The sequence below is a fragment of the Pelobates fuscus genome, chromosome 1 (genome assembly GCF_036172605.1).
Source record: "Pelobates fuscus isolate aPelFus1 chromosome 1, aPelFus1.pri, whole genome shotgun sequence".
Taxonomy (NCBI): Eukaryota; Metazoa; Chordata; class Amphibia; order Anura; family Pelobatidae; genus Pelobates; species Pelobates fuscus.
The window spans coordinates 67339552-67367371 of record NC_086317.1 but is presented as its reverse complement, the minus strand read 5'-3'; the positions used below and the strand labels follow the sequence as shown (position 1 = coordinate 67367371).

The following is a 27820-nucleotide window of genomic DNA, read 5'->3' as shown; positions in this document are numbered from 1 at the left end:
TAATGGTGCAGTGTAAATTCTAGGATTCGTAAAGGATTCTGGTGATATATAATCCACAAGGTCAAGGGTGAAGTGATTTATGGATGTCTCTAGAAGCCTCAATAAATCCTGTATTATCACACTCCCAGGAAGTAGGTACCATTCAGGTGTCTGCTGTCATTTATTCCCCCCTTGCTAATATAGAACAATATGTCTTCCTCTCCAATGCCCCTCACCCAATGTATGAGTAACAAAAATGGGACACAATTAATGACAGCATCTGAAAAGCCTTGCTGTTGCTTGGCAGTGTGAATCCCATCAATCCCAGTGATACCGGAGAAACTGACGGAAGCCAAGCACAGAGAGATGGACACAGGTTTCTTCAGGAAGGAAGAGATTCTTTATTGGATCACCGATCGGGACTCAGAGGGACTAGCGTCACCAAAATACAGCAAATTCTGAGCCCCGGACAATAGTGCAGGCTCCTTATATAGGCACATAACTCCTCCCATATTAAGCTCCACCCGCACATTCTCTTAACCAATCAACACAAATAAGAATTAACTTCCTGTTTGACCGCATGGCTTGTCCAGCACAATGGAGGAGGGGGAATACTACATCCTGTATTCTTGCACATGCTCCGTACACTACTGATCGTATCTTGCCTCGTGCAACCAACTGATCGATACGTCAGCATATGCACGTACACATGCCACGTGGTAATCTCGGCCTACTAAATTTATTTTTACCGAGATTCCACCACATTCCCCCCTTTGATGCCTCTTGATATTTCACAATTACTTGAGGCATCACTTAACCTTGGTTTGCATACACCGCAAGTTACCTTGAACCAGACCAGACTTATCTTATGATGTGAATCTTCAACACTCATCTTCTTGCATTGGTTCTCCCTGATTTAGAGCCTTATACTTATAAATCGCCATTATCTGTGCAGCAGCCTTCCTCTCTGCTATATTTTCTATCAGGCTTTGCACAGACCTAACTACTAAGGGTATAAGACACGGCAGGAGTAGACACAACATTAAAATCAGTAGGACTCCACCTACCACTGCCTTAAGCCCTCCAAACCACTCATACCAGCTACCAAACCAACTACTTGGATTATACCCTTTCCATACCTGAGTAGGCACATGCGCTAGTTTAACCATATGGCTAGTGAGCTCAGCTATTGCTTGCCCTTCGTCATCTATTTGAAGACAGCAATTGCTCAGGTTAAACTTCCCACATACACCTCCCTCTACTGCCAAAAGGTAATCCAAGGCTAATCTATTTTGGTAGACTGCCGTCCTCATCCTGGTGTTATGCTTCGCTAGAAGATTGAGCGCTTGTGACGTCTCGTTGGTGATAATCTCAACCACCGCCTGTAATCTTATAATACGGTTGAGCATATAAATAGGGGTTCTGTAACCAAAGGTACCGTCCTCAGCCCACGTGGCTGGCCCATAATAATCTATGATACGCTGGGGAGGCCATTCATCATCTTCCCAGGCGCCTATCTCTATGGGTCCCCTTTTCTTCCTATGATTCACATCATACACTTTAACACCTAAAGTCTCACCTGTTTCAATTGGTAACAAGAAGAAGGATGGTTTGAGCATACCCAACACACATGCCCCTTCCCAGTCCTGTGGCAACTCCGAATAGGCTTTCTTACCACAGATCCAGTACAAATTTGCTGGGGCTCTCCAGGTAGATGTGATGGATAAATCAAACCACACATCCTTTAAATTGGCGTATCTAGCAAACGGGTTAGATGGTTCTGAGACATTTGAAGCCGACCACCAAGTTGTATTCTTTGTATCATCATCATAAGCTTTTTGCCCTAGACAAGTTAATTCTCCTACAGAAGTGTTATACATTATTCCTTTCCTTGCTATGCAAACATAACCTATGATGGAGGTCTTTAATCTCCACTCAGATTTACCTCTAACACTCATATGATAATCGGCTTGTGTAGATATTAATTGGTCAACTGCCTCAGAACCGGACATTACCTCCTTTGCTTCCCAAGGCCATTGGTCTCCCATGTTAGTACCTCCACACACATAGCAGTTGGTAACATTAAGACTACCGGCAATACTTTCGGCTAAATCAATAAACAGGTTTTTAGCATTATGGGGGATCTTATTATCTATACTCATCTCTTCATAAAAGGAATGGTATACTTGATGAGTTTGGGAGGATACCGTATCAGTCTCTATCCCTATAAACAATAATGTCCCAGGATCTAAACCCGTCCCGTATATCTGAAACCCAAATAAATTGCCATATTTGTCTAAGAACTTATCGGGGTTATTTATAAGTATATGGATGGGATTACATTCCATAGACTTACAATATGGGCTAGTCGGCAACTTAGTCACTATCATGTCTTTGTCTACTGTCTGTCCCCAAGTCGCCCACCCCACACAAGACCAATATGGGCAAAAGTTATAGTCTTTATTTGGGCATCTAGGACTTACATATTTATTTTTACTACTGGGACAAATATATTTATCATTAGACCCATACGTCCTCTCCCATCTAAGATCCCCACATACATTCCACGGCTTTCTACCACTCGATATCGCTTTACACGCATCAAATAGCAGAACACCCGAAGAATGTACGGATTCTAACACCGTCTTATTAATTAGGGTCCCCTGAGGATCTCCATTCCTGAGAGTCAACCAGATTGTACGAGGTTGATACTCTGGACTGAAGCACTTAGGTTCTCCTACTCCTAAATGGCACACACTATAGTCTATATTTAGGTATCTACATCTCGATACATCTCCTTTACACTCGTATTGTGAATGCCAGATTAGGGTTTGGGAAATATGGTTACCTGTTCTCGTAGTCTTAATGCATACCTCACAGCTAGGAGTGTCGGTACCTCTACCTTCCTGAATATAAAAACACATATAAATAAACACTATCAAAAGCACATCTTTCGCCGTCATCCTCAGTCTTCGTCCGTGCGAAGGCGCCTCAGCTTCCAGGATGTGAGGGCTGCAGGGAATGGAGTTCTGCTCGTCTTCACAGGTGTCCCTTCGAGACTTTCCTGGCTTATATACTATGTGTTGGTAAGCGGACAGGCTTTATTATGGCCTTCTCACTCACGCACCAAATCCCTGTAACAATAAAATTTGTAATCCACACGATTCCTCGTTACTCCGACTGAGTAGTGCGTTTTAACCGGATCTTGCAGGGATTCTCTGGATCTGCTGTAACTTGCCAAGAATCGACTGCTGCTGGTTTAACCCTGGAGTGATGTATCCACGGAGTCACTTCGGCTACTTTTATCGCTGTAGGGGTAGACAAAAGAACAACATAAGGACCTCTCCACTTGGGCCCTAACGGTACATTATTCCACTCTTTAATCCACACTTGATCTCCTGGATGATAACTATGAACAGGGGGATAAATATTCACAGGTAATCTATCTTGTACCCATTTCTGTACCTCCTCCATAGTCTTACCCAACTCTACAACCTGCTGCCGGGTAATTCCTTCTCCCAACTGACTCAAATCCCCCCTTAAGTTACCAAGTACGGGAGGTGGTCGCCCATACATGATTTCAAAAGGAGAGAGGCCCATCCTTCTGGTAGGGGTACTGCGGATTCGCAATAGAGCTATGGGTAAGAGAACGTTCCACTTAAGTTGGGTTTCCTGACACATTTTAGCCAACTGGTTCTTAATAGTTCTATTCATTCTCTCTACCTTACCAGAACTCTGGGGTCTATATGCAGTATGAAGCCTCCACTTTATACCAAGCATATGAGTCAGTTGTTGTAGGCACTGATGAACAAAAGCTGGACCATTGTCCGATCCTATAGAACAGGGTAGTCCATATCGGGGTATTATTTCTCGTAGCAGGAATCTTACAACTTCTCCTGCTTTCTCTGTACGAGTAGGACATGCTTCTACCCAGCCTGAATAGGTGCACACAATTACCAGCAGGTAACGATGTCCACCCGATTTAGGCATCACTGTAAAGTCTATTTGTAGATCGGACATGGGGAGTCCCCCCATAAACTGGACTCCTGGTGGCTTTACTGGTCCTTGTCTTGCATTATTTTTAGCACACGTTACACATCTTCGTACAATGGCCTGAGTCAAGTTGGACAATCTTGGTATGTAGAAATGTTTTCTAAGAGATTCTTCAGTACTATCTCTCCCAGAATGTGTCCCGTTATGATAATTTTGGACAATTTCTACCGCTAGTGATGCTGGTATGACTATTCTTCCATCTTCTAGCTGATACCACTTGTTCTCCAAATACTTTCCTGGTTCAGTCTTTAACCACTCCTCTTCTTGAGCTGTATAAACTGGAGTCCATTGGGACAGTGGAGTTGGTATAAGAGCAGCTATATGCCCCACATACTCCTGTCTTCCTGATTCAGCAGCACGCTTAGCTGCACTATCTGCCATCCGATTTCCCTTGGTTACATCACCATCTCCTCTCAGATGCGCTCGACAATGTATGATACCGACTTCTTTCGGCTCCCACACTGCTTCCAATAGTTGTAGGATTTCAGCTGCGTATTTGATTTCTTTGCCTTCTGAATTCAGTAGTCCTCTTTCTTTATACAAAGCTCCGTGGGCATGAGTGGTTAAAAACGCATATTTGGAGTCCGTATAGATGTTCACTCTTAAACCTTCAGCCAATTGTAACGCTTGTGTTAGTGCTATTAATTCTGCCTTTTGTGCTGATGTTCCTTTCGCCAGTGGCCGAGCTTCTATCACCTTGTCTATTGTTGTTACTGCATATCCTGCATAGCGGATCCCTTCTTTCACATAACTACTGCCGTCGGTATAATATTGAACATCGGGGTTCTGGATGGGAAAATCACGAAGATCTGGTCTACTTGAGAATACTTCATCCATTACTTCCAAACAATCATGTTGACTCTCAGTAGGTTGTGGCAAAAGGGTAGCTGGATTTAAGGTGTTTACAGTCTCTAAATGCACTCTTGGGTTTTCACACAACATTGCTTGATACTTGGTCATACGGCTGTTACTAAACCAATGATTTCCTTTGTAATCCAACAACGTCTGTACTGCATGTGGGACTCGTACATAAAGTTCTTGACCCAGAGTGAGTTTATCGGCTTCAGCTACTAGCAGGGCGGCTGCAGCTACGGCTCTTAGACAAGGTGGAAGTCCGCTGGCCACTGCATCCAATTGCTTAGACATATAGGCAACAGGTCTTTGCCATGATCCCAAGTACTGTGTCAATACTCCCACAGCCATTCTTCTTTGCTCATGTACATATAAGTAGAATGGTCGTGTGTGATCAGGTAGACCTAATGCTGGGGCACTCATCAAAGCCTTCTTCACATCTTCAAATGCCATTTGCTGTTCTTGGGTCCATAAGAAGGGGTCGTGCTCTGTACCTTTGATAGCTGCGTACAGAGGTTTTGCCAGTATCGCATAGCTGGGAATCCATATCCTACAGAAGCCTGCTGCCCCCAAGAATTCTCGCACTTGTCTTCTATTCTTGGGTATTGGTATTTGGCAGACAGCTTCTTTTCTCTCTGGCCCCACAATTCTTTGACCTTCAGAGATATGGAATCCCAGATATTTGACAGTTGGCAAACACAACTGAGCCTTCTTTCTAGACACCTTGTATCCTGCCTTCCAGAGAATGTGTAGTAGATCGTGCGTTGCTTGCTGACAGATCTCTTTTGTAACTGCTGCTATCAACAAGTCATCTACATATTGTAACAATACACACTCTCCTGGGATGGACTCGAAATCCAGTAGATCTTGACTTAGGGCTGAACCAAATAGGGTAGGTGAATTTTTAAACCCTTGGGGCAGTCTTGTCCAAGTCATTTGGCGTTTTGAGCCCGTTACAGCGTTCTCCCATTGGAAAGCGAAAATACATTGACTTTCTGCGGCAATTCGGAGGCAAAAGAAGGCATCTTTGAGATCTAAGACTGTGAAGTAAGTAGCCCCGCCCGGAATTAAAGCAAGCAGGTTATATGGATTGGGTACAACTGGATGTATACTAACAACCGCATCATTGACTGCTCTCAAGTCCTGCACAGGTCGATACTCATCTGTACCGGGCTTTTGAACAGGCAGCAATGGGGTGTTCCAGGGGGAAGTACAGAATTTTAGGATACCATACCGTATGAACTTATCCAGATAGGATTGGATGTTCTTCTTAGCCTTCTGCGGGATGTGGTATTGTCTTAGGCTCACTGGATAAACCCCAAGTTTTAGTTCAATTTTTATAGGTGGAATATTGCGGGCCAGTCCTGGTGGGTTGTTCTCTGCCCAAACTCCTGGTATGTTAAATAATGTCTCATCACTCCTAGGGTTTTGGCTAGTCAACACTGTATAAAGTCGCCACTCTTTTTCCTTTGGTACGGATAATGTCATGATACCTGAAGGTCCATTAAACTTTAAGGATGTTGTTCCATTTGGTAGGAACGTAATCTGCGCTTGTAATTTTGATAGCATATCACGTCCCAGCAATTGGACTGGACATTCAGGCATATAAAGGAATTGATGTTTTACTACGTGGCCTCCCAATGTACAGAGTCGACTTTTAAGAACCGGTTTTTCAGCACTTCTTCCAGTTGCTCCTATCACAGTAATAGTCCTTCCAGATGGAGGAGCAACTAGATTAGTCACCACTGAATGTTCAGCACCAGTGTCGATCATGAACGCACTCCTTTTCCCCCCTATTGATACATCGACCATAGGCTCCGCTCGACCAAGGGGGATGGAGCCCGGTCGGTATCAATAGTCCTCCATGACCGTGTCAGCCAATCCTACAAAGTCCCTACCTTCTCTATCGCGGGACCTTTGCGCTGCTGGAATATACCTGTCTTCCCTAACACTTCCTCTGTTCCCATTACTCCCTCTATTACCATTACTCCCTCCGGGGCCTCCTCTACCTCTTGCTCTGCCTCTAAAGTTTCCGTAGCCTGCCCTGGGTAGGTCTCTCTCGTACTGCTCTCTTTGCGGACATTCGTTCCTCCAATGCCCTTCTTCCTTGCAATACGCGCACTGATTCCTACTCAAAGGCTCCCTACTCCATCTACTATCGCCTCTATCTGGGCCCCGTCTATCTACGCCTGCGATCGCTACCGCTAGCATATCAGCCTTTTTACGCATCTTGCGCTCTTCCTCTTTCTTACTTTCTGTTTCCCTATTCATATAAACCTTATTCGCTACCTCCATTAGTTGGGTGATTGACATACCTGCAAACCCTTCTAACTTTTGTAGCTTGCGCTTAATATCTCCGTAAGCTTGGCTGACAAAGGCGGAGTTCACCATTCGGGAATTGTCTGCGTCTTCCGGATTAAAGGGGGTATACAAGGGGTATGCCTCCAATAATCGGTCATAAAAGACACTGGGCGCTTCATCGCTTTTCTGAATCACCTCAACTGTCTTCGACATGTTAATGGCTTTCTTTCCTCCGGCTTTCATGCCAGCAATTATAGCGTCTCTATAGGCTCTGAGTTGAACCATATCAGCACCATTTACATTCCAATCGGGATCGGTGTTGGGATAATGTGTTGCGGCCCATGCTGCTGGATTAGCTTGGTTCAAAGTACGGGCTTTATCCTCTAGTGCCTTAATGGCTGCTTGATTTATTCTTGTCCTTTCCTCATTGTTAAACAAAGTCATTAATAACTGCTGGCAATCAGCCCATGTCGGGTTATGTGTCTGTACTATTGAGGTGAACAGATCAGTCATAGCTTGTGGTTTCTCAGTATACGAGGAATTGTGGGTCTTCCAGTTTAAAAGATCGGTTGTCGTGAATGGGACATATACAAAGACTGGGTCAGCATGTGCCATTTGGCCTGCGGCATCGATATAGGCTGACCCAGGATTCAGACGAAGAGGCATCTGATAGTGTCTTAATTGTTGGGCACCGGTCAACTGTCGGGTCTGTATGGGGCTACGTGGAGGGGCGTCAGTCATAGGTTCCAGTCGGGGAGAAATAGGGTATGGGGATATGGGAGCTTGGTTTTGGGAAAAGGTTGTAAATAAAACACTTCGAGCCGAGCTAGATGAAGCTTGACCGGAAGTCTGAAGTGGCGCCAAATCAGGATATTCGTTTTTAATGGGGGTTGGTTCTGATTCCGGAAGGGGAGATTTAGTACGAGGGGGGGTGGATCCTGTACTGGAGGAGGAAGCGGAAGTGGATGGGGGTAATGAGGGGAGGGTTGCAGGACTTCCTGCATTCGCGTCACTTCCTCTTAACGGAAAGTAAGGGGGCGGCAAAGGGATCTCGGACTCAGGGGGCGTGTCCAAAATGGGCCTAGCACCAGTCCTAGTGGACGAACAAGTCCTAGCTACCATGAGGCGACACTGCTCCTCGTGGCATGTCCGGAGCCATTTTGGCGAGTCATTTACGGCCTGTCTCCAACAATCAATATAAGGAAACTGGCCGTAAAGTTCAGGCCTACCCGATACAGCCACGTGTAAGCGCTGTACCAGAGTTGGATCCAAACTGCCACGTGGCGGCCATGCCGCAACCAAAGTAGGCCACTCCCTAGTACACAAAGTGACCAAACGTACAGGAGACATTTTAACCCCAAAATCACAAGTTTTGAATCCCTTTTTTAAATTCTTCACCATACAACCTAAGGGATCCGGAATCGTTGACTGCGACGCACCCATACTTAACAATGGAACGTCGTCGACAACGAATACTATACACGCGTACTATTCAACAGTCACACCCGTTTCCTCTGGCAACAGCCCCACGTGGTACGGTTACCAAGTGAAACGTACACAATAACAATAAACACTCAGGGAATTCCCGTACACACACAGCTGTTACACCAGTCACTATATAATCAATATTATGCCCTTTGGCGTAACTATACAGTCACCCACGCTATAATTCTCTATATACGAATTACCCGTCTATAACACACCCCAGTAACATCGTCTTTTACAATTAGCGGTTACAGTACGGTTAGCATAGGTCAAAGCACAAGTTAAGGTCACAATACAATTATTAGTGGTTATGGTGTTAAACATGCAATGGACGACAATGATTAGTACTTATATACAGTGTCAGTAAATATACAGGGTTATGGTACCGTGCACTATAATACAGCAACACACTATTAACACTCTCGCTAGACGGCTGAGCTCGCGCTATCTAACAAGATATACACTTTACTAAACAATCGTTAACACATTTACAATTCCCAACTAAACTATTGGCCAGTACCTTGAATGGACTACCTAAAACTATATACACCCGTTTTGGTTAGCCACACTGCCCAATCACCACAGCGAGCTAGAGAACCGAATTTACACAGGCGCCTCTTAGTCGCACTATCAAAAGTCTAGTGGGTTCCAAATTTACACGCCTTCCCACTTAGCCCAGATAGGTTGAGAGCTAGCGAACCAAATTTACACAGGCGCCGCTTAGTCTCCCGGTCCCTCCGACCTAGCGAACGTAATATACACCCTAGAACGCTAGTCTAGACAAGACACCGGTGTCCGGCTAGGGCTATTTACACCAGGACCCCGCCTGACTAACAAAATCAAACGGTCTGACTAAAGAACGTTCGATCGAGCGGTGCGCCTTCGCTCCTTCCCTCCGACAGAGGGGGCAGATACACAGATTCAAACCCCTTTGGGCCTACCGCACAATCGGTATACCCCTAGTGGGTCCTGCCGTCTAAAACAGCAGTTGTCTTACCTCCTCGTTCCTGAACCTGAGTTCACACTCATCGACGGGGACACCCCAGCACTTCTCACGTAGAGGCCGATGATCTCCTGGACAACAGACCAGTGGCGCCGAGACGAAGGGAGGTCCACGCAGAAGTTCAGGGGTGCAGCCGTAGAGAACGTGGGCAAAGATAGACCGTCTCACGCCTCTGCCTCTCAGCTACCGTTGAACGATGAGCTTCCCGGCCAATGCACCAAATGATACCGGAGAAACTGACGGAAGCCAAGCACAGAGAGATGGACACAGGTTTCTTCAGGAAGGAAGAGATTCTTTATTGGATCACCGATCGGGACTCAGAGGGACTAGCGTCACCAAAATACAGCAAATTCTGAGCCCCGGACAATAGTGCAGGCTCCTTATATAGGCACATAACTCCTCCCATATTAAGCTCCACCCGCACATTCTCTTAACCAATCAACACAAATAAGAATTAACTTCCTGTTTGACCGCATGGCTTGTCCAGCACAATGGAGGAGGGGGAATACTACATCCTGTATTCTTGCACATGCTCCGTACACTACTGATCGTATCTTGCCTCGTGCAACCAACTGATCGATACGTCAGCATATGCACGTACACATGCCACGTGGTAATCTCGGCCTACTAAATTTATTTTTACAGAGATTCCACCACACCAGGACGCTCAGAACAGGTATGCCCTGAGGCTGTGCTAAGATTGATTGAGCATGTGGGCTTATCGGCAACTCAGGAACTCTTGCACCTCAGAGGCTAATTTCTCCCATGCGTTTAATAGATTCAAATTGCGATAGTTTATAAGTCTAACCACTGAGGACTTCATGCAGCCTTCTAGCGCATTCGAATATTCCGTGATTTATGTAAACAGGCCTGGCGTGTTAAACATTTATTGTTCATTTCTGGTATCCTAAACCGTGACTTGATTCATTTCTATGCTATTATTATCTCTGAACTTGATTTATCTCCGACTTTATAACTGTTCACGGGTTAGTATATTCCCTCTGTCTAAGCTAGAGGTAAGCAACCCTTTAACAACACTGTGCCAAAACAAGACTTTTAACCCCTTAAGGACCAAACTTCTGGAATAAAAGGGAATCATGACATGTCACACATGTCATGTGTCCTTAAGAGGTTAAAGCCTTTGACATACCGGTTTACATTTTTTATTCCTTAACTCATGTTGCTGTTTGCTTCTTGTGTTATACATGGGTGCTGTGGCTGCTTTGCAGACTTGTATGTATGTGTATGTGGGCTGTTATAACGTGTATATTATATGAGCGGTTTGTGGTATTTTTAGTCACCCTCCATATTCCCAGGGCACACAGTTACACACTGCCAAACACAATGTTAAAAACACACAATCACACTGCTAGACAAAAGCCAATTGCAAGACATACGGTTACACATTGCCTATAATAATGCTCACTACTACACCTACACCTTGACTATGCTGTAATTCATAGCGACAATACTTTTTGCCTTCCATTTAGCGGTAGGAAGACTGCTTCCTTCATAGAAACATAGAATGTGACGGCAGATAACAACCATTCGGCCCATCTAGTCTGCCCAGCTTTCTAAATACTTTCATTAGTCCCTGGCCTTATCCAGGGCCGGTGCAAGGATTTTTGCCGCCCTAGGCAAAAGTAAAGTTTGCCGCCCCCCATCCCCCCCCCGATATGACATCACAATGCCCCATGTTAACTAACGCAAGTGCTGCAGTGCCACCGTGTTTACATTAAAAGGCCTGCAGGGACAGGCTTTAGACACCAGAACCACTACATTAAGCTGCAGTGGTTCTGTGGACTAAAGTGTCCCTTTAATGTGAGGTAAATTAGAGATTAGTTCCACAAATAATATACTAGATTGCCTACTTACAATCAGATGAGGATGGTGATAGGCTCTACCTGCAGTCTGGCTCCACTGGTCTGGTGTAGAACAGGCTCTCTGGAGGCTGTTTGTGTTCTGGGAGAACAGGAAGAAGGCTCCATTTTTTTAAGGCCCTTTGCACAGCTCAAGGTCTGGGCCCCAGGGTCCACCTTCATGTTCCACCAATTAGTTTGTTCACAGGAGTAGGGGATGTCCTGATATGTGTGTAAGGAATGCATTGTGTGAATCTGTGTTTGTATGTGTAAGGGCTGCAATGAGTGTTTCTGTGTATGTACGGGATGCAGTGTGTGCGTCTGTAAGGGGTGCATTGAGTGTGTGTAAGGAATGCATTGTGTGTTTCTGTGTGTGTAAGGGATGCATTGTGTGTAAGGGTTGAATTGCTTGTGTGTGTGTGTCTGTGTGTGTAATGCATTGTGTGTTTTTCTGTGTGCAAGTGTGTGTGTGATGGATGTCAATCTCTCCCCCCTCCCTTGTCACTCTCTTCTCCCCCTCTCCCTCCCTCGTCACTCTCTTCTCAACCCCCCTTGTCCCTCTCTTCTCCCCCCTCTTGTCCCTCTCTTCTCCCCCCTCCTCCCTTGTCACTCTTCTCCCCTGCGTGTCCCTCTCTTCTCCCCCTCCCCACTCTCATTCCCCCTCCTAATCCCGTCAATTCCCCTCCCTGTCAATTTATCCCCCCCCTTTCAATTTATTCCCCCCACCCTGCCTGTCCATTTATCCCCCCCCTCCCTGTCCATTTATTCCCTCCCCCTCCTGTCCATTTATTCCCTCCCCCTCCCTGTCCATTTATTTACCCCCCTCCCTGTCCATTTATCCCCCCCCTGTCCATTTATCCCCCCCTCCCTGTCCATTTATTCCCCCCTCCCTGTCTGTCCATTTATTCCCCCCACCCTGCCTGTCCATTTATTCCCCCCTCCCTGTCCTCCCCCCCTCCCTGTCCATTTATTTCCCCCCCTCCCTGTCCATTTATTTCCCCCCCTCCCTGTCCATTTATTTCCCCCCCTCCCTGTCCATTTATTTCCCCCCCTCCCTGTCCATTTATTCCCCCCCTCCCTGTCCATTTATTCCCCCCCCTCCCTGTCCATTTATTTCTCCCCCTTCCCTGTCAATTTATTTCTCCCCCCCCGCCCCCCTCTTCATTGATTTCTCCTCCTCCCCTCCCTCTCCATTTATTTCTCCCCCCCCCCCTCTTCATTGATTTCTCCTCCTCCCCTCCCTCTCCATTTATTTCTCCCCCCCTCCCTCTTCATTGATTTCTCCTCCTCCCCTCCCTCTCCATTTATTTATCTCCCCCCCCCCCCCTCTATTTATTCCCCCCCACCCTCCCCTACCTGTATAGTAGCGTGGCCGAGCTCTGTATCATGGTCCGCGGGTACAGGGAGCTTTTGTTTCCTGTACCCGGCGGACTAACAGGAAGTGAACACCAGTGTTCACTTCCTGTTAGTCCGTCCGAGTACAGGAGACAGATGCTCCCTGTACCGGCGGACTATACTGCGCTCGGTCACGCTACAGAGAGGGAGTGACAGGAGGGAGCGCTGAGCGCTTCCCTCCTGTCAGCCCCCTCCCTCTCCTCATGCTGCGCCCGGGCGGTGCGCCATCATGGACGCACCAGCCCGGGTAAAGCTGCAGCCGCCTGAGGCTCTCTACAGAGCGCTCGGGCGGCTGCAGCATTAGGGGGGCCGGCGCTCCTGGCGGCGCCCCTTCCCAAGGGGCGCCCTAGGCGGCTGCCTAGTCCGCCTTACAGGTAGCGCCGGCCCTGGCCTTATCTTATAGTTAGGATAGCCTTATGCCTATCCCACGCATGCTTAAACTCCTTCACTGTGTTAACCTCTACCACTACACCTGAAAGGCTATTCCATGCATCCACTACCCTCTGTGTAAAGTAATATTTGTTTGAACCTTTGCCCCTCTAATTTAAGACTATACCCTCTTGTTGTGGTAGTGTTTCATTTTTTTTTTTTTAAATATAGTCTCCTCCTTTACTGTGGGTCCAGTGGAGATAGGGCTGGCCAGGAACATAGCAAATGGCAGGTGCCTCAGGAGGCTGCTCTTTTTCAGCATCTTTCCTTCACAATCGCTGACAGGAATGGATCTGAAATCACTTCCTCCCCAGCGCTGCCATGAATGAACTGAGGGGTGCTTCTCACCGCTGTCTGCAATCTCCATTAGCACTGAAGAAGTCCTACTGGGACCTCTGTCAGGCCAATTTTATGAGAAGATCCCTAAACTATTTTGGTCTGGCAGCCTCAGATTTGTGCCATAGATTTCTGACCCATGAGCTAGACACCAAGTTTAGCAGGTGATACACTGCTGTAATACTTCTCTATCCTCATATAGGGAGTAGGAATTAGACTTAAGTTTTTCATGCAATGGTCAGCACAATCCTTGATACCTTGTTGTCTCACACGTGTAATTTGGTTTTTAATTAACAGTTAGAAGTCACCCTGGGCAATGCAGGATTTAAAAATAACAGACACATCACATTACATACCATCACTCCATCACATTACACATCATATTAGAAACTTGTGTGGTGACCTGCTCAAGTACATCTTCACCGTTTCTGAAACCATTACTGAGACAAGACTCGCATCCAAGAACATAGATTTACAATGTCAGTTCGGTCCTGTGATAGCATTTAGTGTTGACTCTTAGGGGGAAATTTAAATTGGTAAATATGACATATCTGACTATATAAATAATTAATGCACTCATCAGTTAGTGGATCCATGGAAGTTGGGTGAAAATACCAGACACCGAAATCTCAAATTTAACAAATACTTTTTTCAAATCATTTTTTAAACTTGCAGTGTATAAGTGGCAAACCTACTTTTCCTTTGTTGTTGAACAGTAATTCATTTGCTTATCTTGAGTTACCATTGAGGGAAAATAAAGTCATAGGTTGTCTGCACTTTTCCCTATATATTGACTGGCATTTTTGCGCAGAATCGAGATCTGGCGAATACATACAGCAGTGAATATGGCAGCGTCTCGTAGGAGCCTTCAGCAAGTGCGAGAAGTTATTACCACAGCTCATGAAGACTGCACCCCTGCTCAAAAACTGCAATTCTACGATCGCTGGGCCCAGGAATATGAGGAGGTGATAAAATAAACAATGTATATAGCAAAGAGTGTTCTTATTTGGCAGACATATTAATAGCCAACAGTAGGTCTGTCTAGCTCATGAGCTAGTCAGCTAAATAAGGTAAGCAGTATTTATTTCACACTTATGTCTACAGGTGGACATGTGGAAGTGAATGGTCAACAGTAGTAGTAGTAGCAGGGCAAATGCAAAATTGTATACATTATTTATATAAATACACTAGCATCTATGGCAGGGTTAGCCAGCCTTCGGCACTCCAGATATTGTGGACTACATCTCCCTGGCAAAGCATCATGGGAGGTGCAGTCCATAACATCTGGAGTGCCTGAAGTATACCTATCCCTGATCTATGATAAAAATGAAAATCCAGTGCACTCCCTTATCTACTAAACAGCAACTTTGGTGCTGACAGATTTTTAGTTTTTTTAAAAAACACTTAATCTAAGCAAAAGATAATGGGGGTTTAGTTACATTATATCATCATACATTGCATAAACCTGCCACAACGTCAATGTACCCCATATTTGGCAGGTTCTACTCTAACAACCAAATGTCTGCTAAATGAGCTGCTTACTTGGGGACAAAATTCCATCTCAAGGTCTCCGCAGTACAAGGCTAAATAGGGCCCTGGGATGAGGCACCTGTGACAGGGAGGGGTGTAAGGGGTGTTCTATGGTCATCCTATCAATATAATTTTAATTATTGCTTATTCTGGAACATTTGTGTTACATATGTGATTTTGTGACCCCACAAAAACAGCTATGGCTGTGATTTTCTGTTAAAGGATGTGTCTGTATTGGAATACAATGCCCCCCGTCTTGCTGCAGCTGTGCTAGCCTCGGGGTGCATCTCTAATCGAGAGTCAAAACTGGTACTGGATGTAGCTTGTGGCACTGGACTGGTAGCTCAGGAGGTAAGAAAACCATTCTATGTGGTAAAAGCTAACAACTGCTTAAGTTCTATTTCACAGTTAGACATGAATGGGGGGGGGGGGAGGAATTGTCCTCTGCATTTTACTTAATAATTTGTTCTTCAATATGCCTCCTTCGTAGTCCAACTATAAGGCTAGTGGGAAATTCAAAGTACTTTAAAATACTGAATTTTGGTCCCCATTACTCTAATTTTCACTTCTCATGTTTTACAAGTTCATTACTATTTTTAACTACTATTAAATAAAACTTAATCACTTGCTTAAATTATTTGCATTGATTTGTTGCTAACTGAGCAGCCATGTTTGGTACGATTCCAGTTATTTGACTAATTGCTGCTCAACCTAACTTGCCTGCTGCTGCAGGTTTACATAGAGCAATCACAGCAGCAGGCAAGTTAGTTTGAGCAGCAGCTGGTCAGATAATAGTAGACTCTGGCTCAACATGGCTGCTCAACCAAATGCAAAAAAGGTGACATTTTCTCAAAGTAACCAATATACACCATTTAAAAAATATCATGAACATAACAAAATAAACTTAAACCATCAGAGAAACAGGTATTTTAAATGTCCATTTTGTTAATTGTGTGCTGGAGGCTAGTTGCACCCCCAGCACATGTGACTTCAGCAGCCAAAGCTCCCGGGAATAATGTCAATTCTGTGCATAAAAAATATCTGGTGTCAGTGAACACAGCATGCTGGCAACAGACACATAAATCTTCACCCTTGCAAGCAGGGTGTCTACAAGGGGAAGATTGCTTTCCCTTTCTTCTCTTACCCTTCTTCCTTGACTCCCTTATTTTTAAATAAAGATCTCCCTCCCCTTCTGCCTCTGACTCAGATTGTGCGAATGCACTCTGAACGGGAAAAACAGTACAGTCACCAGATTCTCTATGAGAATTCCGTGATTGGACTGCGCAAGTGCCAGTTTCACGTTCCCTCTCTCTTCCAGTTGCTGCGCTGTGGATTTCGCTTGTTCCATGGCCTGGATGGCAGTAGCAGAATGATGGAAATGGCTCAGACCAAAAAACTCTACCAAGAGCTAAAGCAGTGCATGCTGGGACAGGAGCCACTTCCTTCAACATCTGGTAAAAAAAAAATACACTTTTTTAACCACTATATCAAATCAAAGAGTTAGAGTTGGTTAGAGTCACTCCCAAGTTCCTACTAAAACTCTTTAACAAGATTTGGTGTAAATCATTGGATTTACCATGAATTAGAAATTGGATATCAAAAGTGATAATAAGAATAATTGCATCAGTCGCACCAAATATGCACATCTGATTCTGTACATCCTTTGTGCCTATATCCCATACTAAATGTAAGATTTGGAATTTACCCAACACATTCAAATGATTAAATTCTCTCCAATGTGTTCCAGTAGGAGGAGCATTTACAAAATAATAAATACCCACTGCCATTTTTTTCACCGCCTGTCAGTTTCAACTGCCGGGAGCCATATTATGCTCTCCTATACATCGACGGAAATAAAGATATAACAATGGGAGATCTGGTGAGACCACAGGATATTCATTAGATCTTCTCAAGCAACACAATCAGGTGACAGAGGCATTTTTTGCTTGCTGCACAGGTACATAGTCTCAGCAAGTTATGAAACACTCTAAAGTTACAGTGTTGCTTAAATCCTCTGACAGCTCATCTGAACAATATTATCTGTCTTCTAGTTATGTTTTTATATGTTTCATGTGTGGCACGGTGCTAAATGCTTTGCTCAGATCTAGATAAGCCATCTTTCTTTCCCTGGAACTGTCTTATTCTAGGCTAAATAAAGTCACCCGGCATTTTTCTTTACAAAAAAAATATAGAATTGTAGAGGAGCTCTCTGTACTTCAGCTGTGTACCTCCACCAGAAGGGTTGCTTCTTAGCTGGGACCCAGGGAAACGGATAGGGGGAACAAGCTCTCTTAGTCCTTACCAGGACTTCCCCCGTTGCATCTTTCCTTGCAAGCTGGAACAGCAGACACAGCGGTTAAATCTTCCTTCCCTCCAGTAACCGGAAGACACACAGTTCTGGAGGTTAAAATACTGAATTCACTTTATTTGGAACACACAGCTTTTATGCACAGACCCTTGCAGGGGGTCTCCATACAATTCAACACAGGCCCGAGATATCAGCGTCTAAAGTCTGGGGCTCAAGGCTCTGTACATCCCCGAAATTAGTTTCATGGAGTTGCTTGGTTTAGTTCGGGGAATTCAAACTTCGTGCCTAAACCAAGCAATAACCAATCAGCTGAAAGGGCACAAGCCAAATCGCACCAATCAGCGCTCAGGGGAGGAGAGGAGTTTTGCCGCCCAATCCGAAGAAAGGGAGGCGAGAAACTCGGTTGCACCAATCGGTGCTCGGGGAGGAGAGGGTTTTGCTGCCCAATCAGGAGAAAGGGCGTGAAACCCTATTTGAATGGGCACTCCTTCTATGATTGTCCGTCTGCTTCCATGCGGCCAGCGGGACTCTGCGGCCGTGAGACCGACTCACAGCTCCAGAGATTCCCTGCTGGTGCGTGTCCCTCTCTCCGGTGGATATCCCCACGCAGGTATCCACCGGAGAGAGTGCTCTCCTGTGCAGCTACGAGCCTAGCCTCGTAGCTCCCAGGTAAGGGGGGGGGAAACAGTGACCACAGCTCAGTTGGGAGCGGATAGGACGATCCCCGACACGGGGACCAGAGAGAGTGTGTGCACGCCGGTTCAGGATCCGAATGCTGCACCTGGTGGGCGTTCGGTTATACGAACCGGCGGACATCCAGGGGAAGCACGTGCCACTTGTTTCCTTTGCGGTAAGCGGTTTTCACACCTCGTTACATTCAATACTAACATTCTAAATTAAGTGTCAGGGTGCTCCCCGTTCGGGAGCTATATGGAACCCATTCGTATCTGCTCTCCCAAACAGGGAGCAGGTAAAAGACTCAAAAACACTTCAAATTTACATATAGATACATGGGGAAACACAGAGTACAAGGGAACATCGTGGGAATAAATATTGGGGATACAAATGACAAGGGCAAAACATATGAATATTCCGTGGGCATGGCACTTAGTGGTGGTGTCCCAATACAATAATGATACTTGGATAAAAAAGGTTAATAACTGTGAGATCTTTGTTTTCAGATTTTTACGATGTAGTCATCATTGTGGGAGCACTGAGTGATGGGCAGGTCCCTGTATCTGTTGTCCATGACCTTCTACGTGTAACTAAACCAGGTGGGTGAGACCAATTCAGCTACATTTATTTATGCAATAGAAGCTATAATGGGGAAAAAAAACTCTATTTAAACACAAAGGAAACTCACCAGCAGGATTGAGTCTACCATGAGCATGGGATAAGTAGAGCATTAAATAGTTCACCTATCTACATTCCAGTACCATTGGAAGGGTGATGAGCCTTTTTTTGTGTGTTTGTGAGTTTTCTACTTTTTACTCACTGGTTTATATTACAGTATCATGCTATGTATTATTAATGATTTTTTTCAGATTCCTACATACATCAGTTGAATATCCTATATCTACTTTTCCAGGGTGTTATCTTTTTAGGTGTATTTTGTTTTTCCCATATTCTTTATTGTTTGCATTTTTTGGTTGTCGTTGTGAGGTACACCAGGGATTTCACTTTTTCACATATTATTTGCATTTTATTTTGTCTCACATATTTGTGTTCATATATTGTTTTTCTATTCTGTTTAATAGTTAACACCCTGCAGAAGTTCCACTAGTCATAAGAAATATCTGTAGCTGTTTTATAAAGTGTACTGAGTGTGCGGAACACTTAGAAAATTGTACTGCTGGGTATACCATACATGTTATTGTATATCTTTGGGTTTAAGATTGATGACTCAGTTTGACGTGGATACTGGAATTGCAAAATGCATAAACAAAGTATGTGTATGAAAAGCTGATGTAATATAATTAGCCACATGTTGAACACTAACATAAATTAAAATATGTTCAGTTTTGGTGTCCTGAAAAAAAATATTTTCCATTTATATGACTTGCTAGTGTAGCAGAGGATACCCAAAAGAGTACAAATGAAGCTCAGTGTAGTTATAATGAGATAAACGTATAAGCAGTTAATAGTATAATACTAGATAAAGGGATGTTGCTCTCATTTTTTGGTTCTTTGCATTTTCTTGTAAAGTACCCTCTCCCCTACCCCCAAGGTGGCATGCCAACTTACAAGGTGATGCCCTGGGGGATAGGGGAAGGTAGATATACTTAGATTAAACTTTTTCTCCTCTACCATCTTCTTTGTCAGGATCTTCATCTCTTGGAGGTTTCATTTCTCATTATTATGTCACAGATATACTGTCCATACTCTCACACATGTCAACCTGTAGGATCTGCGCATGTATAATAAGATAATATAGCATATTGCATCCACCATCTGCATAAAATTGGGGTCACTCAGATTTGGAAGTGTGAGATTGTTAAATCGTACAATCTTGGTGCTAGTGTGAAGTCAATGTCTTATCTTCATAGTCTATATTTCTCTTCTTCTGGTTGAAAATGTCTGTCTGTAGCAAGTAAGAAAAGTAATAAAAATAAGTCTGAGGTATTGGCAGCGAGTTTGCTGGAGAATTTATTTTTTTTCCTGCTATTTGCACTGTTAGCACGGTTTGCACTGTTAGCTTCTTATTTTGCTATCTTGTTTTCACAAGTGTTTACCCATGTTTTTCCCTGAAAGCTTTTCTTTTTTTTAACTATTGGCTCTAGCTATAATATTTGACGTATGCCTCAGAGTCAATCCAGTCATTCATTTTTCCAAGGTTGATAAAAAAAGAGTGCCATTAAGTTGGATAATAATAACATCTAGACTTCACAAGATACAAGCGAAAAGTAATATACACATTTCCTGTTAAATAGCTTGGTATTCTTATTTGCAGCATTAATATACATGACGACAATTAGTTTTTTGTTTTTGTTTGTTTTTTAAAGTATAAGTAAAATTTCTGTTTGTCTGCTAGGGGGTCTTCTGTGTCTCACGACTCGCAGTAATACATCTAACCTTCAGTACAAGGCTGAGTTAGAGCATGAGCTTGCAGCATTACAAAGCTTGGGACTGTGTGACTGTATCACTACACAGAACATTGAAAAGTGGGAAAAGGCCACCTCCAAACAGGAAGTCCAAGGAGAATCTGACTACATCTCAGGTGTCATCTATCTGTACAAAAAAATGGAAACCATCTCTTAAACAGATAAACGCATGAAAACACCTTTTCTGAAATGTTTCATTTGTTTTGTGTTTTAAATGTTTTAATATAATTTATGTTTTATTTAGAAATACCCATACTGACAAAGAATTATTGTCAAAACCAATTTATTTTCTATGCTGCAAATAACGGAAATGCAAGGAAAGAAATTAAAGAGAAATGATGTTAGGGAGGAAGCTCCAACTATAATGCTACTACAGAGACGATACCTGCAAAGAATTATCGCCACTGTGTGCATTTTGAAGGGAAGATGATGTTTTTATTTTAGAATCTTTTGCAAAATGGTCTTGCTTCAGACTCGTATTTCCCACTTTCCAGTAAATGTGTAAACTTGACTTAACATTGAGCTCTCATTTGTCTTCCCTAATCCCCCTATAGGGTTGCCAGTATTTACTGGTACATTTCGTATTTTAGGCTGTCTGGCCAGTGGTGATTTTGACTCTGAAATTGCTGTGTTCAGTCTGAGGGAATCTTATCTCTGCATGGCCCCAACCCCACATAATTAAAGTGGCTCTGTGACCCTATACTTAAGTTACTTCAATCTGTTCCTCTTCTCTTCCTTAAGGGATTCTCTAGTGCCAGGAAAACAATCCTGTTTTCCTGGCACTGTAGAATCCTGGAGTGCCCGCCTCACGCTAATGTCCCTCTGTGCTGGGTCAGGCTCCGCCCACGCTCCTGCCCCGCATCCGACGGCGGGGGAGACCTTATGCGCATGCGCGGCAATGGCCGTGCGCACATTAGTCCTCCCCATAAGAAAGCATTATTCAATTCCTATGGGGATTCCGGGGACGCTAGAGGTCCTTATGCATAGTGTGAGGACGTCCAGCGTCGTTTAGACGACCAAAAGTAGGTAGACAGCCACTAGAGGAGGACTTAACCCTGCAGGGTAGTTATTGCAGTTTATAAAAATTATAATAATTACACTTGCAGGGTTAATGGTGATGGGAGTTGGCACCCAGACCACTTCCATGGGCTGCAGTGGTCTGGGTGCCTACAGTGTCCCTTTACTCCTAATTTGTCCTTTTTCAATCGATTTTGCTTAGACTACATAAGGCAAAGTAGGGACTACTTCGCTTTATGTATTTTTCCTTTGAATGACAAACTTTGACAAAAGGTGGAGATACTTTTATCAAGATTTGTCACTTCCCTCAGCCAACACTATTGACCTCTAGGGATTAAAGCATTGTCTGGCTCACCATGAGACAATATCTATAGAGGCTCCTGCGGTCTCACATAATCCTCCTTAGACCTCAGTGCCGTACCCTTGCGCATGCACAAACGTACATGCACTGACTTAAGCTCCTGCTAGATGAAGCACCTGGAGATGACCCAACGGATGCTGATAGTGGCCGCAACTAAAACTCATTTTCCCATGCACCTTGCTGTCATCAGACACCAAGCTGCAAAGTCACCATCAAGTGTCTTTGCACGTTAACAGCCATCTGAGGCAGCAGCAATGTAAAAACTGGAAGAGAGTGTGGAGAGAGACCTGGAACCATGAAGGACAATACATGGCAGTTACACACACTGCTATAGACACACACACACACTCAAAGTATTAATTAAACAAATTAGCATGGCTGGTATTGCTTTCCAATGAAAGCGGCAACCCTATTCCCCTAGAACCTCAGGCTTGCAACCATCACATCTGGGCCAATTCATAATACATACAACTTGAAGTGCTGTACATGTCAGAAGCATCTCATCATCATCATTTCAGTTTACAAAATTGCTGATTTCTAGTGGAAATTGGCACTTTTATAAGTAATTACAGAAACCCCAACCTGGCTGTCAACCACACAGTCATGGAGGGTTTTTTCCTGAATACGTTGTTGCTAATGACAGTGGCAGGCACACTCTGCCAGTGTGTCTGATGTGCACTGGTGCCAAAACTACCCACTTTACCCTGTCCACATACTGCCTGTCTACCTGGTCCGGTGGAGAAGCCCTGGTGGTTCCAGTGGTGAGTGTGAACCCTAGCAGCCTCAGGAACTGCTAGAGTTCACTCTCGCGAGATTCGGAGCATTGCCGTGTTAACCGTGGCAACACTGCGAGCCCACGAGAGGAGAACCCAGTGGAACTGCAGGTTAGAGCTCCCACGGGTCCTCTCTCCCTCCTTTGCTGGCTGCCAGCAGTAGACTGCTTGCGAGCCGGTGAGGGAGATCTCTGATCTCCCCTCTAGTCCTGCAGAGCCGGCAGGGGAGAGGGAGGCACGGTTACCAGAATGATCTTGCGGCAATTTATTGCCGGTCTTCGAAAAGCTTTCACCCGACGGTATAGTCGGGTGAAAGCTTTCTCGGACCGGCAATAAATTCTTCCAGACCCCACAAGTTCTTAGGTGGCAGCCTAACTGAAGTAAATTAGAGAGCTGACTCTCTAACTAGGAATTTGACCTATGTTTAATGTTTATGCAGGTGTATGAATGTAGCAGAAGTTAGATTAGTCTTTTACACAGATGAAAACAAGTAAAAATTAAACTAGTAACAATGAAAACAAAAAATCAGGAAGTGCAGCCTAAAGTAAAAATTAACAAGGTATATATGAAAATTGTACAGATAGCAATATTTGTGGCAGCCAAGTCATTAAAGCACATAGCTTAATTGCAAAAAAAAGAAATTACAACATCCATTAGTGAGCACCCCATGAATTAATGTTGTGCTTTATCTAGATCAATAAATACACGTATGACTTTAATGATGTTAGTTCTTATATTTTAAAGTGTGTGTATTGCATCATTTAAAAATACTTTATTATACCTGTCCTAAGTATTCTGTAATGGTGTGCATCATGTCCACATTTACATAAAACACAGACAAAGCATACACCTGATACTCCATGGCTCTGATATTTATAAAGAAGCCATTAAAGATCAATAAATGTACAGATTTCATAGATTGCTTAATTGTGTTCCAGTCTGGGTATCTAGTAACACTACAATGTCAGCATCATCAGGAATAGTCATGAGAGTCAACATCATCAGGAATAGCCATGAACATCCGCATCATCAGGAAACGTCATGAGAGTCAACATCAGCAAGAACAGTCATGAGTTCCACCCTTATTACTGAAGCCCAGGGTCATGAGAAATTATTTTTTTTTCTTATTAGCATTTATGCGGTGTCAATGTATTCTACAGTGCCTTACAATTATACAGAGGGGAAACATAACAGCAAGTAAGAGACAGAAAAGAAAATTATGTTGACAGATACAAGAGGTAAAAAGGGCCATGCTCAAACTTGCTCACAGTCTTGGAGGCATTTCCCAATAATTTCTTCGACTGCTTTAGGTTTTGTAATGCTTGACTCTGAAAAATTAAATTAAGTGCTTGAATAGCTGCTATCCTATACCTAAACAACCATGTTTGCTGATTTTATATAACGGTGAAGATATTGAGATATATATATATATATATATAGAATGTGATGGTAGATAAGAACCATTCTGCCCATCTAGTCTGCCCAATCAATAAATATATATATATATATATATATATATATATATATATATATATATATATCTTAGTAAACATTTTAATTACAAACCATTAAAGGTTAAGTTTTAAAATCCTAATGTTTTATTCTACTGATTCCAATACCTATTTTTCTTTACTGGGCACATTTTGCATTTATTCTGTGGCTTACACTCCTATTCTATCTCGAACATAAAATTTGAAGTAATATTCTTAGCACGTAATTAAGGATAAATCTTACAACCGAGCAGCATTTTCTATGCTTTTGACAGATAGCTATTTATGCGAGATAAAAACGTAATTCCACAACTTTTAATCCTCCTAGATAAATCATACTTCATTTTCGTTCGTTCAACGTTCTCGTATTTACATAGATTGTTACTATGGTGCATTGTTCCCTTGTACAGGTGGACGTTATCATTCTCATCAGGAATGCGTGTCCTTGTCTGACTCTACTTTGTATTAAGTAACATTATCCGTCCCCTGGAGTTATGAGTAGAAAATGTCCCAGTGTCACTCAGGGAGGTTCATCGATTCTCCTGAAAGCCCTGGAAGTGAACGTCCCCATAAAATATAAATACAATTATTTTACCAGTTCATTAGCAGCAGGGAATGTCCTGTTCTTACAGGTTTTGGCCAGCCAGATAAGATATCCTTTATTATTAATTTTTATTTAAACTTTGTGCAATTAACCCGCTTCCCCCAGGAGATAAAGGGATTAACCTCTTAAATCCATTCACAATCCGTGCAATCATAAAACTCTGGCCATTTAAGATCTTTGCTTTTATAAAGTGCCTACTTACTTACCATCCACAGAAATGTTTCCACTTCAGCTATTTTGACCTTAAAGTTGAACTTCACCTGAAAATCTCACTTTATTGAAATCCCTGTAAAAGTTAGAATCTCTGAACCAGCTTAAAGGGACCTTATTGTCACCAGGACAACAACAGCTTATTGCTCTGGTGAGTATAATCATTCCCTTCAGACTTTTTGCAATGTCTTTTCAGAGAAAATGCAGTGTTTACATTACAGCCTAGTGGTAACTCCACTGGCCATTCCTTAGATGGCTACTAGAAGTGCTTCCACTGCCATTCAGTGTCTCCACACTCTGCATGGAAACACTGAACTTTCCTCCTAGAGGTGCATTGATTCAATACAGATATATATATATATATATATATATATATATATATATATATATATATATATATATATATATATAAGGAGATGCTGATTGGCCAGGGCTGTGTTTGGCTCTGCCCCTGATTTGCCTTCTTGACAGTCTCAGACAGTTCTATGGGTAAGCATTGTTGTAATGGATCCCCTATACGCTGGCTGAGTTTATCCGCTGAAGAGTCTCCCTAGTCCTGCAGAGTGAAAGTGTGATATAGCTCTTGTATCCCCAAGCATCAGCCAAGACTTGATGAAGGGTAATTTAGACTGGTTTATTAGGGACAAGTTGCCTGGTTATATACACAGACGCCCAGCATGTGGTCTCCAGCAAAGACATAGGAAAACCCGCCCAGGCGTCTCTGTGTCTGGGAGATAAGTGAGTTTGCCTTTGCGTAAGCTAATTATCTTCCAGACACTTGAGGTGCCATCCAAGCCCCCCTGCCCCCCTGAAATACACAAAAGATCGATAGGAACCCCCTCAAGTATTATATCCCCGGATAGCCCAGATATAAGTGCCCAAGTTGTCCAAATAGCGCTCGGATCCATGGAGCCACCGGGGTAAAGTTTTGACCGACCGCACACGTGGTTGTTGCCCAAAATAGTACTGCAGGAAAGGGCGGTAGCGGACGATCAACTTTCGGGAGTTCCTATACAAATATAAACAAAGGTCCCATCCTGGCTCATAGGTAGTGAATGTTCCCCCTGTTCGGGAGTGTCTTTTCCCCAAAAAAGCGCTCTTCTGGTTTGTCTGGGAACGGAGCAGGCGTCAAAATGATTTTCCCGGGGTTCAAGAGCTGAAGTATTTGAAAATAGTTCCACGCACTCAACAACCGAATACCGCTGTCTGGGTTCAGGAGACAAAATGTCCGCCATTTACTATAGCATTTGTGTTCGGTTATATGAATGGCGGCCACCCAAAGAGAGCACTTGAGTTAAGTGTTTCTTTTGAAGTTAACGAGCCAGGGGGGGTGGTTAATGTTCGGTGAAATGAAAATACTGAAACAAAGGGGATGTATTGTTCGTGTTAACTTGGTAAATGAAATAGGGGAGCTCTTTACTGAAGTCTGTTAAGGGTGAGTCTAATACCAGTTTGTTACAATTGTGATTTGCTCAGAGAATCACTTCTGATGATGTCAGCCAAGAGTCAGATCAGGGTCAGAGGCAGCAGCTGCAGACTTGAATAAAAGTAAGATTTTACTATATTTAGGGGGCCAGCGGGCCTAGATGGTGGTTTTAACACTATAGTCAGGAATACATATTTGTGTTCATGACCCTAAAGTTTTCCTTTAACGTCTCTAAGGATCAGATTGTTGTGATGATTTAGGGCAGGGATGATGTTATGGACTACATCCTGCATAATGCTCTTACACCCATAATGCTGGCAAAGCATCATGGGAGGTGTAGTCCAAAACATCTGTGCCGCAGGTTGCCTATGCCTGATTTAGGCCATTGTTGGATGTTAAGGGGTTATAAAATGGTGACTTGCCTTCTGGGCCCTTCCAGATATTTCAAAGTCTATCAATGACAGAAATGCAGTATAAAAGAAAATGTTGATAGAATATGTCTGGCTTAGTGCGAGGGTTTGTTTAAAGTGGCAAAAAGATTTTCCAGTGAAGTACACTTATTGGTAAAAATAGCACAGCTGTAAATCAAATGGTTGTGATCATGTAAGATGTGATACAAATGAAATCTGCCCGAGTTGCCATGGAATGGTGTTTTCCTATGTAATAATTCAGCTTCTTAATCATTCACAGTATTGTGGTTGGTGGCGATCCACCGAATTCACATCTTCTTTAATCATTAGTAAACTAATTTTCTCATTCTCATACTTTATATATACACCAAAGGGGTAATCAAGAATACGAAAACATTACGTAAAGTAAAGAGCAACATTGCTGAAATATTCATTTCACGTGGATTTTGCTGTATTTTTAAAGGCACAGCTGAGAATTCTTTGAACTGAGTCTCAGGATTTCTACTTGTGGGATTTTTCACTAAACTGTGAATGATGGAGAAATGACAAGGGAATTGCAAAGTGTCCAACGGAAGTGTTGAGATGGAAAATTAAGGATTAAGGAGGAGACTATATTTAAAAGGAAAAAAAAACTATCACAACAAGAGGACGTAGTCTAAAAGGAACACTCTATAGCTTAATGAAGTGGTCTGAGTGCAAGGTCTCCCTAGTTTTAACCCTGCAGCTGAAAACATAGCAGTTTCTTACACTGCAGGGTTAATCCAGCCTCTAATGGTTGTCTCCCTGACAGCCACTAGAGGCGCTTCCGTGATTCTCAGTGAGAAAATCACACTGAAATTACGCTGGATGTCCTCACGGAGACCAGCATCAAATAAGATCACCATAGGAATGCATTGAG

At 43.4% G+C, this 27820-nt stretch overlaps 1 protein-coding gene across 3 annotated transcripts in view; it reads left to right on the top strand.

Annotated features, from left to right (window-relative positions):
• METTL27 (methyltransferase like 27) overlaps window positions 1-21147 on the top strand; it is a 44721-nt gene extending 23574 nt beyond the window's left edge. For 2 of the 3 annotated variants that reach the window (XM_063443603.1, XM_063443612.1), the window contains exons 2-6: window positions 14504-14657; window positions 15445-15573; window positions 16541-16676; window positions 18712-18804; window positions 20562-21147. In XM_063443603.1, coding sequence (XP_063299673.1) covers window positions 14538-14657; window positions 15445-15573; window positions 16541-16676; window positions 18712-18804; window positions 20562-20788 — 705 coding nt within the window. In that variant the 5' untranslated portion in view covers window positions 14504-14537 and the 3' untranslated portion in view covers window positions 20789-21147. The remainder of the gene's footprint in view (window positions 1-14503; window positions 14658-15444; window positions 15574-16540; window positions 16677-18711; window positions 18805-20561) is intronic. The other variant, XM_063443620.1, reaches the window with a different exon arrangement.
• The last annotated feature ends 6673 nt before the right edge of the window (window positions 21148-27820 follow it).